A 17,054-nucleotide genomic window follows, 5' to 3' on the forward strand; every position below is an offset into this window, starting at 1 on the left:
GAGGCGCAAGGTGCGCGGTATTGGGCCCCAGAGGGGGCGAGGCCCCAGAGGGGGTGAGGTACAGAGGCAATAGCGCCGGCCCAATGGCGCCGAGATTAGGGCGGTGGTAAGGCCGGCCCAAGGGTGCCGAGAGTTGGGTGGCGGGGGCGCTATAGGCCCCGTGGGGCGCCAGGTGGCCGAGAGGCACCCGCAGTGATAGCGCCGGCCCAATGGCGCCGAGACAAGGGCGGCGGTAATGCCGGCCCGATGGCGCCGAGAGTGGGGCGGTGGGGGCGCTATAGACCCTGTGGGGCGCCAGGTGGCCGAGAGGCACCCGACGGGCAAGGGACAAGACAAACGTCCCCCGGAACAGCTGCGAGGCTTGGGGCGTGCTAAAGGGGAGGTTGGAGGCACGCGTAGCCCTTAAGGCAGGGCACGGATAGACACCCCATTGGGGAGTAGAGATAGGAACAACGATACCGTCCACCAGGGAAACCAGGCAGCCTCCATACTATATATATTAGACATCAAAGTCGTGGCGGGCGAGATTCTGAGGGTGCTACGTTCACCCTAACGTGACGGTGAGTGGCGCTAGGGAGTTTCACGGCCGCCCTTAGCGCCCGCTCCCTCACACCAGCCTATTCCCACGAACAGCACAGTAAATTTAAGCCAGCATAAATGCACGTGTAGACACGCTCAGAGGGAAGAACAGGTTTAAAGCATGACCCTGTGCTGGTGAGAGGGTGACTACCTCCCTTACCTCTTTTGTTTCATTTTGATTCTTCATGTTCTCTGCAATGAATTGAACATTGCATATGACATCCTTGATCTCAGGGGAGTACTCCACATGTTCTGTTACCCACTTCATTGAATGATGGCTTGTTTGTCTCTTTTTACTGATAGCCAGGTCGTTCACTTTGTCACAATGGCAGCATCTCTGCTCCTTGTATAATTTAGCATCACTGGATTTGCTGTGCTTCATTTTTCCACATTTACTGGGTGGTTCCTTCTTATTTTGTTTTGAACCAACCTTGGTCTGCTCTTCCAAAGGTCTCCTCATCATCAGGAGTTTGGGCAGCAGGTTAAGGAAGACAGTTTTCACCCATTTGGGCATAGTGTGTGTGGTAGGAGTCCTGTAGTGGATGTTCAAAACAAACACTGTGACAACAATTGATAGGGTCACAAAAATCATGGTGAAAAGCAGGTATTCTCCAACCAGAGGAATGACCAGAGAGGTGGATGGAATTGTTTCTGTGATCACCAATAAAAACACAGTCAATGAAAGCAGCACCGAGATGCAGAGGGTCACCTTTTCGCCACAGTCAGATGGAAGGTAAAATACTAACACAGTTAGGAATGAAATGAAGAGACAGGGAATAATCAAATTAATGGTGTAAAACATTGGTAATCTACGGATATAGAAGGAGTATGTTATATCTGTATAGATCTCTTCACAACAGTTATATTTTATATCATGTTTATAGCCAGAAGCATCAACTATTTCCCATTCACTGTTTTCCCAAAAATCATTCATATCTACTTTGGAGCCAATGATCACAAGATCAATTTTGGCTTTGTCATATGTCCAGGAGCCGAATTTCAGTGAACAGTTCTGGTGATCAAAAGGGAAAAAGGTGATATCCATAGGACAAGAACTCTTAAAAATAGCTGGTGGAGTCCAGGTGATCATGCCATCATATCGAAGGAGCGCTTTGGTTTTTCCTTCCACTTGAAAATCCCCAACAGCACTAGTAATACAGAGAAGAAATTGTGAACAATACAAACATGAAAGCGAAAGAGCAGTTTCCAAGGATGATGGAAACCAGGTAACTTTCCAAAGTTGGGAAAGGCAAAAAGAATCTTACTTATTATACAAGACAATGTCAGGTTTCCAGATTTTATCTGCTGGTACTCGAACAAATTCAATTCCATCAAATTCCATTGGATCCCATCGCAATTTGTAGTCATTCCAAATCTAGAGGAAGAAAGAATGATCGCTGGAGTTTTCAGTTCTTTCAGCCTAGTCTTTTATTTTGCTCTCAGAGATTGGAAAGGAAAAATGTGCTGTGCGTCCAGAAAATGAAGGCTCAGCACTTACAGGCCTTTGGGATGAAAGCATCAAGCCAGAAAAGAGCCATTAATTCTAGTGATCCTAGAGCTCCATGCAAATGGATCTAAAGCAGGGGCAGGCAATTATTTTGTGTGGAGGGCCACTTACCGAGTTTTGGCAAGCTGTCAAGAGCCATGTATCCCTCTCTGGTGCAGGGAAGCAGGAACAGCCACATGGTCCCAGGCTAGAAGCCTCTGCTAGGCAGGGGCTTCTGGTTGTGGGGGCAGGACTGGGTGGGCCTTGCTGTTGTGTCCTGATGCTGGCTTCCCCTGGGTCCTACTGCCCTTAGCTCCTGTCATCTTTGACAGGCAGCCAGGAACAAATAAATATTAATTTTCTAAATTTTTTAGGGGCCATGCGGGCCAGATAGAATGGCCTGGCAGGCTGGATCTGGCCCCCAGGCCATATTTTGCCTGCTCCAATCTAAAGAATAAATGAGGATTGCTGGAGTTAAACTAATGGCTCTCTTCTGGCTTGATGCTGCTTCCATAATCTACAACCATGCTGACCTACATGAGTCTCCTGTAGCGATTCTTCTGTGGCACTGCAGTCACTGTTATCACAATAGTGCCTGTAAGCCCAAAGACGAGTATCAAGATAGCTATATAGCAAGAGATGCCCCCTTCCTGAAGACTTTGCTGTCTATATAGAGAGGGCTAAGTGAAGATGGGGAAATGAAACTATTTATGTACTGCAGGTGTTGGTTTACATAGCAGTGGAATGCCTATGTTAATGACCAATATAAAGATACGAATCTGTGTTTGCAACTGGAGCACAAACACGTATCTCCCTATAGATTCTGATAACTTGATAGTCTTTTCTCACTCAAGCATAGAATTGGACACACAAAATAATCAATTTCCGAATAAATCAGATACTTAAATTGCTCTTATGAAACTATTCAATATGTGTGCAGAGCTGTATATTAAATTGTCCCTCAATATGCTTGGATTAAGCCCAGTGAAATGAGATTTAACAGATGAAATGCATGGTAATACACTTGGAGAAGTAAATCCCCAAAGGAAATATGAAAGAACTTTTTATGTAATTTCAGCTATTATGCTACATAATTTAGATGAGGTTTCAACTGTATGCTTGGTTAGATTACTGCTTCTCTTTATCTGTGCCCTTGAAGAGATCGTTACAAACAATTGTTTGTTCTTCACATTCAATTCCTGTATTTTAACACACATGTGCAAAGCGCAGTGCTAAAGCAGGACACATACTGATGCACAAGGCCGTCACTTACATGTCGCAGCCACAGATTGGTTTCCATAATCTGGTTGACTTCATCCTAAAAATAAATAAACAGATGCATGCTTTACCTTCCCACAAATCAGCTTCAGCATCTTCAGACAGCTACATATTATTCCAATACAGCCAGAAGCCAGGGTGGCCTGTTACTATATGGGCCTTGATCCAAGGAATAGCTATGGCTATCTTTAAGCACAAATGTGGTCCCACTGTAGCCAGTGGAACTGATCATGAATGTAAAGTTGTGCCAGTGTTTAGTATGTGCATTGCTAGGAGGCTTGAAACTCTGTACCTACACAGTATAAAAACTTGCAAGAAAAATTCCTGAAAGGCCACTTACACTGATGCTGTCCAAACCAATGCGACTCCCTACTGCAGAGGCACTGAATTCAGTGTCTGACAGATTAGGGTCTTATTATTATTTTATTTGTTATGCATTATTTTCATTATGGTAGTACCTGGGGGCCTAGTGATGAACCACATCTAGGCCCTGCAAAAACACAGAACAGAAAGGTGGCCTCTGCCCCCAAACCCTTACAGTCTAAGTATACAGAGAGATTGCAGAACATGAGGAGCACAGGCTGTTGTTTGCTATCAATGTCCCAGTGAGACTCTTTCTTGGATGTTTAGTAAAAGGTAAGCATTTTGGGCCATGTATTTACAAGTATCTGCGTGGCTAATGGTGCAGATAGGTGCCTAGAAGTATTTTAGAAATGCCTACGCTATTAGGATTTAGACATTTAACTGCTTTTGAAAATCCCACAAGGTACCAGACCAAATATAAGACTCAGGCCCCTATAATAAAGCACTATGATACCAATATTATTGGTGATTCTGACCCTAGGGAATCCAAAAACCAGAATTAAGCACCAAACCTCCCTTTGCAGTGCATGGGGAGGGTTAGGTGCCTCAGAGGGGTGGTTTGAAAATCTTGAACACCAGTTGGAGTTGCCTTTAAGCCAATCTTATAAAGTGTAGCATTAAAACGTCAAGCGCCAGAGCAAATCCTGTTTAGTTTAATCCATAAATTACAGGGAAGTTTGTACCTGTTAGATATGGTATTTGGTTGCTTATGAAGCACTTGAGCCAAGAATCAGTCTCATCCCACTTTTTGTGGTGTCGTTCAAGTGCCCATAGGGCACTGTTCCCACCTCCACACCACTGCAATAGTACCCGCTCCTCCTGTCTAAATGAGTTTCTTAACCTTAGATGCTTATGTACTGGTTATTCCAAGACTTCAGGAAGCAGGTGTTCTTGGTTTTGTTGGGCATGCTGAGCAAGGCCAAGCATTGCCTTCTGGCTTCTTAGTTGGAGAGGTGGTGTCCCTGTTAGTATCAACAGCATGTCAACAAGAGTGTATGTTCAACCTACCTATCAAGAGAAGACTGAGGAGGGAATTAATAACAGCCATCATCTACTTGAATGGTGGTTACAAAGAGGATGGAGGTAGGCTGTTCTTAGTGGTGGCAGATGACAGAAAAAGGAGCAATGGTTTTGAGTTGCAGCAAGGGAAGTTTAGGTTGCATATTAGGAATAATTTTCTCACTAGGAAGGTGGTGAAGCATTGGAACAAGATCCCCAGATTGGTAATGTAATGTCCATCCTTGAAGGTTTTTAAGGTCTTGCTCAACAAAGTGCTGGCTGGGATGATCTAGTTGGGGATGGTCCTGCTTTGAGCAGGGGGTTGGACTAGACTTCCTGAGATCCCTCCCAACCCTAATTTTCTATGATTCACTGCTTTCCTTTTAAAAAGCTGGGGGTGGTGGTAACAACAGCTACCTTCTATACAATACCAGAAAGAGAAACCCCTAGGATTTTTAGTTCCTTCCTCAGTCTGTGAGGACTTAAACTCATATCTTCCACTTCCCAGAGGAGCACGTACACCATTAGGCAATAGGATAGCCTGGGCTTGGGGAGTGAGTACCCTCTCCTAGGGCAGCTAAGCTAAGAAGTTGTTCCATTGTACAGAAAGAATGCAAAATTTGTGGGGCCAGGGAAAGAGAGCTCAAGGAGCATGATACTGGAGTGCAATAGTTAGGGCGCTCATATGCATGAGAGAATAGTGGTAACGGTTTATGTTTGTCCAAGGAATTCATAAATAAATAACACCAGCTACAAATGTGAGGAAGAGTGCTGCCAGACTGTCAGGCACAGAATATATTGTAAACATAAAGTAAAACTATACATTTGCATTAGCAGATTCAACAGAATTGACTTTAGATTCATATGTGCAAATTCAACACATTCACCTATCTCACAGTAACAGCCCTAGTATTTTCATGTATAACCACTATAATTACACTTGCACCTGTAGCAACTGTGTGGGCAAATCATGTGCATGCAAGTGAGCTGGTGGTTTTTCCCTAAAAATCTGCATTTACACATATTACCAGGGTTGGGTAATTAATCTTACCACATTTGCAAGCTGTGTAATTGCCACTTCAAAATGCACTGTTACAGGATCAGACACATTTTCCACTGGTCTGATGAAATGGTTGTAATGGAAAAAGAGTTTATGGAATAATCGTTCTTCTGATTCACACAATGAGCAACCTGAATGAACAAAAAGGAACAAGGAGTTAAAGAGGAAAGAAAAATGTTGGATGGTGTCGTTGGATCTCTTGAGCATATTTTAACAAGCTGCTTGCTTTCCTTGCAGTGGCAGGATGTAAATAGTGCCCTAATCTTCCTTTTTTACTTATAGCAAGCTAAAGGGTGTTTTCAATGCTTTTGGTATTATGTTATTCCTGGTAGTTGTGCTTGAGGGTTATTCCTGGAGTTCTGAAGAGTAAGTTAGACAAACACTTGTTTAGGCAGAGATGTTCTGCCTTGAGCAGAGGTTGGACTATGTGATGTCCTGACATCCCTTCCAGCCCCACTTTTCTATGATTCTATATCAGGCCTGATTTTCAGTAGATCCCCAGCTTGGTCTCCACTAGTGAATGCACACTTATGGAGAACTATGACTGCTGTGAACACATTTCTCTCAAAAAAAAAAAAAAAAAAAAAAAAAAAAGAGGGCTTATTAATGTAAGGGGCAAATGATCCAGTGGGTAGACACGAAGTCTAGACAAATCCTGAATAGAAATAACTTGCACATTTTTAGCAGAGGAGGTAATTAAATTATTGGAACAACTTATCTAGTTAGATTAGGCATCATTTGACTTTAATAGAACTTAGGTATTTTTTTAAAAATACATGTGTCACAGGGCGGGGACACAGGAGTGGCCGTGATCTCTCCTGGCACTCCCTACCGTGCCAACTGGGTGTTCATGCACCCTCATTATCTCACCCGCCACGTCTTTGATAGTGAAAGTATTGTAAGGGAGGCTGCCTTTTACCCGCTTGAACACGGTACCCCTTGGCATGCTCCCGCCGGTACCCTGTCTACTGATGATTCTGTGCACTCCCCACCACAGGGCTAAGCGTGGCTCGTACCACCCCTCATACCACGCCCCAAGACTCTCGGATGTCCCAGACGTTGTTAAGTCTAGTGTCTCCTCTTAGCGGCCCCCTCCGGGGCTTCTCCCGATACAATGCCGCTCGCTCCCTCCGGGGCTCCTTATTCCTGTCTGCCCTCCCTGGGGCTCGCCGCGATGCTTTCGCCCTCCCTGGGGCTCTACTCGTGCCCACGCCTGCACTGGAGCCTTGCTCGCGACTCCCACGATTGGGGCTCAGGTGGCCGTAGCCGTGCCTGGCCCCCAAACCCGCCTTCTCGGGTCACTCACCCACACTGGGCTCCTCGCCCTGCACGACACTGCCCCACTGGGGCAGGGGTCTATACAAACCCCAAAACGCGGCACCCTCTCTGGCGCCAGGAACCCCCACGCTACTGGGGAGCTTCCATGAGGCCTCCTCCAACCCCTACAGCCTCACCCAGTCCTCCAGTGTTACGCAACAAACAAAACCATCGGCCGTCCGGCCCCAACTCAAACTCAGACCTCCTGGCCAAACATAAACCCTACACCATCATGCTCTTTATCTTCCCCCAAATCCCTACCGGGGCTCCTCTGCCTGGTATCCTTGCTTAAGGTGCTCAGGCCCTTGGGCTCCTCAACTCAACCTGCTCCCAAAGAGCTCCATCTTCCACAACTGCCAGAGGGGAACCACACCCTTGGTCTCAGCCTAAGCTGTTTATATAGGCCAGGCCCTGCCCCCATCTGGTCAGCTGACCCTTTGCAGTTGCCCCGGCAACCCACACCTGTCATTTTTTTAGGAGCAGGCACTTCAGTGCCTGCGACAACATGCAATAACTCAGGTAGAAGTTGTGGGCTTGATGTGTGAAATACTGAATGAAATTCTGTGGCTTCTCTTTGCAGGAAGTTAGATTCAGTCACCATAATGATATCTTCTGGCACCAAAATCTATGCCTCTATTGATGCTTGGAACTATTATTCTTTTTTTTAAACTTCAGTTTGTCAAGCAAGGTAATTTCTCTTCTGCAGGAAATTCTGACATCTTGACTTTTGTCATGCTGAATCAGAAAGAAAACCCCAAATTACAAAATTTCCCATAGATTGAAAATCCCATTCCCATAAAATGGTTTAGGGCTATCTAACATTTGGTTTCAATAATAGTGTTGTAGAGAAGTAGGGATGGAAGGTGTTGACACTGGATTTTAGGAATCCAGCCCCTATTCCTTTGTTTTGGGAGGGCACAACCCTCAGACTGACCACAACACCTGCCAGTTGATAATAGGTGAATTTATTGATACAGAGCCATAACAAAAAAGCAACAATACAAGCAATCTAACAATGCTATATCTACCAATTCTAGGGCTGTCATCAGAGTCAAGGTATATCTGGTCAGGATGCAGGCTCCACTCTGAGGCTCTCTCTCTTAGGTCTTAGCAGTTTAGAGGTGGGATGCCAAGGCCCACAGCCCCCCTCCAGTGGGATGCATGAGACAGGCTGCTGGTATACCCTCAGTCTATGGTGGCCTCAGAGACCCTTCCCAGGGGACAGGGATGGGGATGGGAACCCCTCTTAAGGAAGAGAAGGAGGGACAGGGAAGGACGGGACAAAGGGAGGGACCCTTTGTTAATCTCAAGTCTCTGCTTTTGTATTCTCCTTCCCCCTTGATGACTCCTGATGAATCTTCATCCATGGCTATCTTGGGTTGGTTGTCTCTCTGTGGTCACATGTCCACGTAGCCTTCTGCACCTTCTCCTAATTTAGTCTGTTCCCCCAAAACCGGGACTCAGCCCCCCTGCTGCTCTGGGGCCTTGTTGCTGGTGTCACATATCTTGTGTTATGGGACAGTATGGTACATAGTTCTTTGGTTCCCAGGCTATGTGTCCTTGTTGTGTTAGACAACCTGTCTGCCTTGAAGGTTGTGATCTCGTGTTATGGCATGCCCCCCTCAATTCTCAGGCTGTGTCCATCCATTGGCCTTGTTGAGCTAGACAGCCCGTCTGCTTTCAGGGCCATATGGAACTCTGTGTGAAGCCCATAGTCTTATTAATCAGTTAACCCCTGCTGCACATTTTGAACCCTTATAATGCATATATCTATACCTATAAGCCAATTCCAAAAAAACAGGCCTTTAAATACTGTTTCTAAGCCAACAGAAGGGCTCTCCAGAGATCATCTAGTCCAGCCCCCTACCTGAGACAGGATCATTTCTATCCAAACTATGTTATACAAATCCATTTTCTAATATATTAGCAAAACTACACAGTCAACCCCGACACAACCACAAAACGTAATACCCTAATCTGCCGCAAGTAAAGCAGGGGAACCAGGGAGGCCAAAGTCCTGCTGCTGCAAAGGTTGTTAAAATACCCTTGAGAGATCCAAGGAAGAGGGCCATGCCCCAGAACTACAGAGGAAGGCAAAAAACCCCATAGTCTGCACCAATCTGTTTATGGGGTAAAATTCCTTCCTGACTCCAGATATGTTCATTGTTCTGACCCTGAGCAAAGGGACAAAACCAAACGATGAACAATATGGTCTAAAATATCAAATATACTGTGCCTCCCCTTCATGCAATATTAAAATGAATCAAGATGATAAAATTTAAATGTTTTGACATTATCAAACATTCCAGCATAATGGGAACAGAATGAAAAGGTCTAAACAAATCTTCATGATTTGGTAATAACATTTTGAAAACCAACTGATTCCCCAGAAATGTTTTAATCTGAATGAAACTGCCTTTTAAGATGCAAAATTCATACATCAAAAATTCTTTGTCCAGCCTTCCTCCTCCATTGTTTCCTCCATCTCCCATACACTGCTAATATGCAGTTAAAGTCGCTAGTGCTACTTTATGTATATAATACATATTTCTATATAAAGCTACTTAGAGCTTTCACAAACACTTGCAGAGAGGAGCAAAAATAATTTTAGTCAATTTCCCAGCTGTCCACAGGCATCTCAACAGCAGCAGCCAGAATTGCCAAGATTTTATCAATTGCTCACTCGGCTGCAGCCTGGAAAAGCTCTGAGTTGCAGCAGAGGCACTAGAGGCATGGCTCAGGAAAGCAGATCTGAATCAGTTATGCTCAATTCACATTCTCAGAATGATCTTGGCAAGTCTTAGGGCTACAGACCATTTTATTTTTGTTTTAAAGTGAAAGTTTAGATCCTGCAGGTATTCAGGCACTTGCATGGGAAAGTATCCTGCTTGGGTGAATGGATATTTCAAGTGATTACTCTAACACTCCAATATGGCATGTTTCATAACAAAAAGTTTTAGGATTTGCTCTTCACATTGAGCAAATCCAAACTGACAAGGCTATATTTTGTAGCCAGAGATGTAAATTGTCTAAACAAAGACAAATTTTACCCATGTGGGTATACTAAAGCAACTGGTTGGGGGGCACGCCACTGTTCAGATTCTAACATATTTATTTCAGTGACTACCTGCTATCCACCCCCCAGATTACGGAGATTTTTCGGGATGGAAGGGATATTCATGATCCTCTAGTCTAACCCTTGGTACAGCTCAGACTAGAATTTCACCCTGAGTTTCTGCCATCCCGCCCAATGGGCTGTGACTGAGCAGTTTTAGAAAGATGCTCAACCTTGATTTAAAGCAGTGGTGTCCATTTTGCAGACAGTGTAAGTATTTAAAATATTGGCAATTAGAAATTTTTTTTTGGGGGGGGGCGGTAGAAGAAATTAGCGTTCTTAATATTTTGTTCAATGTCCTTGATGTTTGCCTGTTCTTTATTGTGGCCAGGACAAAATGAATGCACATAGCTCTCCTTTTCATCACCCATCCCACTGTATCAGGGAGCTAAGCTCTCTGTGTACTGTCTGTGGGGCAGAGAGAGTCTGCACAAAGACTCTTGGGCTAAGCCCATATTTCCCAACACAATGACATTTGCTGCAGATGAAGAGGAAAAACCCACACTCACCAGGCAAGGAGTCTGTGATTTAAAGAGGAGCAGAGAGTGGAATGGGCCCAAGAACATGACAATTTGCTTGAAATATTCCAGACAAATATACCTAATGGGTTTTCAATGGCTGATGACCCGCATCTGTAAACTGAAGTAATTTTTTGACCCAGGCAAGCATTTGGGGTTTTCTCAGTGTTCATGTTTTCATTCCTTTTTAAAATTTGGTTCAGTTATAAAACAAGGTAACATCTTCTCCTTTGAGTTATGCCACAGCAAGAGGCTATTGATACAGAGGAACTCCAGGGTAGTGTTTCACAAATATAGACTCCTGGTAATTGTTAAGGGCCTTGTTCTATATTAATTTTAGGCAGCTCAGGGACCTCTTAACCCCTGGATTGTCTATACAGTAAGATGTGTAAACTAGTTTTAAGCACCCTTCAGGAGTCTTTAAGTTATGCTACTCCAGGGCAGATTTATTTCTGATCTGTGCGACCCAGCTCGTCTTCCCTGAATATGTGGCCACTTCCCAGAGATAAGCCACCTATATTTTTAGTCCTCCAGCATCTCAGGATGCCGTGTCCCCTCCCCCCACCCTCTTGTTCTGTGTGGACAAACTTTCAAACCTCCGAACTCTACTGCCCAGGGGGTGCTACTGGCACCAAGCCAACTTCCCCTTCCGTCTCTAGGGATGTGACTTGCCAGGCAGTTTGCAGGAGCACAGAGTGGTCCAGGAGGGAGAACTAAGGGGGAAGAAGGAGCTAGGTAGGGGGCCAGATTGGGGTCTCCATGAGCTGGGACTTCTACCCGGGACCAAGGTAGTGTTTCTATGAGCTGGGACTACCCAATCCCAATCCCAATTTACTACAACATATTCCTTTAATTTAGTTAATCTTTATTTCTTTTACATTCTTTTTTTTTTACATCTTTTTATTTTATCCTTCAATGGCTGACCTCCTTCATTTCACTACTCAGCCCTTAGTTGCCATTCTCATCTATTGCCTCTCCACTTCCCATTTCACTACCCAGTCCCCATCGTTAAACTCTCCCCCTTCCATCCTCACACTCCCACCCCATCAACCCATCTCTTCAACCCACCCCCACCTAGAGCAGGGATAAAAACCTATCCTGGCTCACCAGCTGTCTAACTGCAACTCACAGCTGTAGCTCCTAGTCAGGCCCCTGTGCCTGCCAACTCTTTGGTGGCAAGTCACAGCTGTGCAGATCAGGGACAGTCAGAGAAGGTTTTTAGCTTGAATTGTGTGACTGCTCAAAACTAGAGCTAACATTAACACTGATCAACATTTGAGAAGCTTAAAGTGTAATGTGTAATAAAGCCCTTAAGGGGAGATTTAAAAAATGCTTAAGGATCAGATCCAGGTTGCTGAACTAGGTGGCCTAACAGGACTTAGCAGAATACAAGCACTTAACTCAGTATAGGCCACTGAGAATATTTGCACACCAGTTTACACAAAACCTTTTACGTAACTAAATTTTGGCTTGAAATGATCTATGTGTGTCTAAGCTCAGGCTTCTGCACCTATGACCCAGTCAGGGCAGATGGTCACCTAACTTCTATTGTGATCCAGAGTGGAAGGGGAAAAGCTCCTTAACTCTTCCTAAATTCACTACTGTAATGAGCCAAGGCAGATGTGATGTCAGGCCCCAACTAAAAGTAATTAGGCAGTCAGACTGAGGTCTCAAACCCAGGGCCTCAGCCCAACTAGTATAGCAATTAATCCTGGTCTGCCACCTCCATGACTAGGTATGCACACTAGACAGGTGGTTGGAGGCTTAGCCACCTGCCCACTCCCTGCCACTGGTGTGACTGGCCAGGGTCAGCCGACCCTTTCCCCCCTTCCCATATAAACCTTCGACCCAGAAGAAGTGTTTAGGCAACAGGGTTTAACCTGAACCTAGGCTGTTTTGCTGTTTCTCATGGCTTGTGCCTCTACTGGCTCTTCTTGATCCCTTGGCTACCCCTCAGACTACATGCTTTTCCCAACCCTCTGGGTCTGCGACTTGGATTCTTGAATGGACCCCCTGGCTCCCAGATCCCCAACACTCATGTCCTTCTGTTCCTGGTTGTTCCCTCAGGCCCTGAGTGACTCCCAGAGCTGGCCACCCCATGACCTGGTGCAATAAATTGCCTGGACTGCATTCAGTGAAAGGGGGAATGGCATGGAGTCTCTTTCCTTGCCAGGGTCTCTGGACCTGCCTGCCTCAATGACTGCCACTTGGGGAGAACTGCAGGCCAGATTAGATCAGCTGGCCTCTGCCTATCATGTACTGGAGGCCTGGGTGCAGCAGTTGCTGACAGAGAACCGGTCCCTTCAATCACAGTCTGCATACCAGCAGGAGGTCAGCCAGCACTGCTGTGACAAGATCTGCCAACTCTGTAGTGAGCTGCTGTGTTACTGGCCCTTTCCAGGGAAACTTGCACATCCTTCCCCCTATCTGAGAGATACAGTGGCAACCGGCAGTGCTTCAGGGGGTTCCTCATGCAATTCTGCCTCGACTTCTTAGCTCAAGCTGGAGCCTACTTGGGACCCAATGAAGGTGAGCTTGGTTACCATCCTCCTAATGGGAGATGCCCTGAACTGGGCTGCACTGCTGCTGGAGCACAATAGTTCTGTTCTACAGGACTAGGAAGCATTTCTCAGGCAGTTTTCTATCTTATTAGAATGAAGCCCTATCCATTCCAGTGGGGGCTGCAGCAGGAGATAAAGGATGAGCTTGCTCAAATGGAACTGCCCCCAGGGTTTCATGCATTTGTAGACTTGGTAATCGGGACTGACACCCATCTCCAGGAGTAGAAGGAGGAGAAGAAGGTCTCCATGACTTTCTCTGGGCCCTTTCCTACTGCAAGTACCCTTGAGCCAAGGCAATTGGTTGAGAGCCACTCCTTATACCTGAAGAACAAGAGTGACACCAACAGCTGGAGCTGTGCCTTTATTGTGGGGCCCTGGGGCTCACCAGTTGTCCTAAGAGATGGAATCAGAGGAATGAGCCACCTCAAGCTCCTCTCACTAATGCAACATACAAAGCCCTCAGCTACTGTTATCCATCCACAACCCAGATCCTGGGGCAGCTGAGGCAAAAGGCCAAGCCTGAGACAACTGAAACCATAGGTGGCTCCTCTCTGACATCTGGACCCATGGAGAGGGAAACTACCACTCTAGAAAATGAACTTCTTTAGGTACTGGGAGATGCTGTGTTTTGGGATGACCCACGCCCTATACTACCTCTTCATCTTGGGGCTCCCCTGGCTCACATACCATGACCACATGGTTAGGTGGAAAGCCTAGATCTGCCAAAAATCCAGCCCCTGTCACCAGTACTTCTGGAAGCCTAGGGTGGCAGCACACCCCAGGATTCAAGCTGGGGTCCCAACTATGCTTGCCTCCAGTGGATGCTGCTTCCAGAAGCCAAACTCAGTCTTTCCCAGAAATATAAAACATTCATTAATGTATTTGAGAAGATAAATAGGAAATTCTCCCCCAATACCAAAACTATGACTGCCCAATTGGCCTGTAATTGGGACCAAAGATCTCATCAGGGTGTAATTATGTCTTGTCAGAACCTGAACTTTCTACCCTCCATAACCTGGCCTGGGGGTTCATATAAAGATCCGCCTTACTTTCTGGAGCCCCTGTCCTCTTTGTCAAGAAGAAGGATGAAAGTCTCTGACTCTGTGTTGATTACTGGCCCTAAACCAGGTTACCATTCATAAGCCCTGCGTACTGTGCCACTGGCCTGCTTGGAACTAAACCTGACTCCACGTGTGACCTCTAGCTCTAGACCCTCCCGCCTGTTTCTGTCTTGGACCTCCCAGTCTGAATCAACTGCTTGCCCTGGTCACAACCTCATCTTGATTCTTGGCTTGATATTCTGGATTGGACCGATACCTGATTTTGACCTTGGTTTCCAGTCCAATAACCCTCTGACTTAGCATGATCCTATGGCCCAGACAGCCTTACAATGATCTGGTGAGTGTGGCCAGTGCCTATTGGTTACAGCACCCATCCAGGAAGTGAGAAACCTGGGGTCTATATCCTCACCACCACAACCACCAACCTAAGCAGGTTGAAATTCACGTAATTTACCATCTGACAGAGGACTCCAATGATCAGACTATATAGAACAGGATACATAAAAGCATATGCAATTGGGCCATTGGGAGAAAGGAATGCAAGACAGTAACAGAGAGAGAGACCAGGGGGAGTCCCAAGGGCTGGTCTGTGCTCCCAGGATTACTTTTCTTTTCTTATCTAGTGCAAAAATTCATACCTAGTCCTTGACACAGGGATCTCTTCCAAATGAATCATGGGCCATTGTAAACTACAGAGTTAGGATCTCATTTGTTCTCTCTCTCTAAGCCCATGATTTTTTAATTTTTGGCTGCACAGTGGCCCAAGAAGAGGGACAGGAGGCTTCCCCCAACTATGTTACAGCCTGATGGCTTGGGTAGCCTTTTAGAAAATAGGCGGTGTGGGTTTAAATCCTCTTCAGGCTGAGGAAGGCCTGAAACTCAGGTCCTCCACTTTTTGCGTGAATCTCTAACCAGTAACATGCAGGGCAAAAATTGTGTAGCAGCAGGTAGACACCTGCTTTCAGAAGAGGATTTGGTTCACTGGATCCCAGTGGATGGAGGCATCTTAGCAGCCAGCAGTTAGGTACAGAGGGGCTGTGGGATTCAGACACCTTCCTGTACTTAATGATTGCTTTTGGCTGGTTCTAAGCAGCTTCCCACTTGGCTTCTGATCCTTAGGATTGTCCTCTGGTGGAACCAGTTCTCCTCATCAACTATATGGGAAGCATGTTCCTTTTGAATCACCAACCCAGGGCAAGGTGCCTCACTTTTAGCTGTTGGAGCCCTAAGTGGAGATGCCTATGGGCTTATCTATTGCACATCCACAGCAGTAGTTCTTGGGGAGAAGAATACTGAGCATGCTCAGTATTCTCACCATGTCCCACCTACCCGAGTCAACTGGCATGCTCCAGATCTGGACCCTTACCCATGAAGCTGCTCTGGACTTGTCACCAGTGCCCACACTTGAGCCCTTGGTCTCTGCTGGATCTGAAAGTAGGTGTTGGAGAAGAGTTCAAAGCAGGTGCATGGGCAAGCTTCTGGGTCTGGTACACATCAGTGGACTTAGGGGTGAAATGTATTCAGTCCCCATGAGACTCACTACTGATGTGGTAGAGAGAAACCCCCAAGGGAAATCAGGAATTTTTGCGTGTAATTTAGTATCGTAAGTCCCTTTGAAACTCCAGGACACTTGTGCTGCAACACTGCTTAAATGCTTTTTAAACACAGTATGACATAACTGAAGCAAAAAAAAAAAAAATCAGTGAGCAATATCTTACTTTAAAAATTTTTAGTGCAAAACCTGCACCGACCACTACATCCCTGACCCTTCTATTTTCAACACTGGTGTGATACTAACTATAGTGCTTATTTTTCACCAGACACTAGAGACATTTCCTTGCTCCATCATCAGACCAATGTGAAGAATATATAAGATAAAACTAGCATAGTTTTAGCTTTCCTTACATTCAGTTCAGTAACAATAACATGCTTATTGTATTAAGGCTTTTACACATGAAGGCTATTTTTAATTAAAAAAGAATAGTTAAAAACTTTGAGTCAAGTTGTATCCAAGAAATTAGAGGCAAGAAGTGGTTAAACAATCTCTTAGACAGGATAAAAGGAAACCTACCTTTAATCAATAACAGGAAGATGTATGCCCACAGATAGAGACCAGAATAAAGAAATCCCAGACACTTCTTAGAAAGCATTGTCAAAATAGAACTAAAGTGCCCTTTTGAAAAGAGGGATTTGGAAAAGCAAAGGAACAGAAGGTAAGAAGATGCATCAGACAACCAGATCAAGAATGGGTTCAGTGAGGCAAGGCAATATCCACAGCTAGATGACTCTTAACAAAGGTTCACTGTTGCTCCCACAGTCACAGAAGAGAACCAAATGAAAAGTGTCAGGTGACTTAGCACATTTCCAGCTGCCCTGCATACTTTCCAGGTGATGTGTGTGTGTGCATGAAATAGAGACAGCAAGACAGAGCAATCGAGAGAAAGTGAGTGAGAGAGGATTGTCAGAACAGCAGGGCAGCTTTGCCTGTCAGAGAGTGTGGATAACCATCAGCAGTTAGGAGCCCAGCCCAGCCCAGCCCCTGACTGTACAAGATTTGCCCACAAAGGAACAGCTCACTTTGTTCTGGGGTGTGGTTTGTAAGTCTAGCAAAACGTGCAAAGGAAATAACTCCACTTCTGTAGTGAAGGAACATTTCTGCAGAAGGCAAAATGCGTGTTATCGAGATTAGAAACCTCAATCTCAACAGTAAAATACAC

At 45.4% G+C, this 17,054-nt stretch overlaps 1 protein-coding gene across 1 annotated transcript in view; it reads right to left on the reverse strand.

The window, feature by feature from the left end:
* CHRNA6 (cholinergic receptor nicotinic alpha 6 subunit) overlaps positions 1–16,596 on the reverse strand; it is a 28,144-nt gene extending 11,548 nt beyond the window's left edge. Inside the window, exons 1-5 of the mRNA XM_090037256.1 lie at positions 16,409–16,596; positions 5,757–5,896; positions 3,339–3,383; positions 1,845–1,954; positions 740–1,727 (exon numbers count right to left, since the gene is read on the reverse strand). Of these exons, the coding sequence (XP_089893382.1) occupies positions 740–1,727; positions 1,845–1,954; positions 3,339–3,383; positions 5,757–5,896; positions 16,409–16,487 (1,362 nt within the window). The 5' untranslated portion in view covers positions 16,488–16,596. The remainder of the gene's footprint in view (positions 1–739; positions 1,728–1,844; positions 1,955–3,338; positions 3,384–5,756; positions 5,897–16,408) is intronic.
* Between the last annotated feature and the right edge of the window lie 458 nt (positions 16,597–17,054).

The sequence above is a fragment of the Crocodylus siamensis genome, chromosome 3 (assembly GCF_052110815.1).
Source record: "Crocodylus siamensis isolate JL-2025a chromosome 3, ASM5211081v1, whole genome shotgun sequence".
In the NCBI taxonomy this organism is placed as follows: Eukaryota; Metazoa; Chordata; order Crocodylia; family Crocodylidae; genus Crocodylus; species Crocodylus siamensis.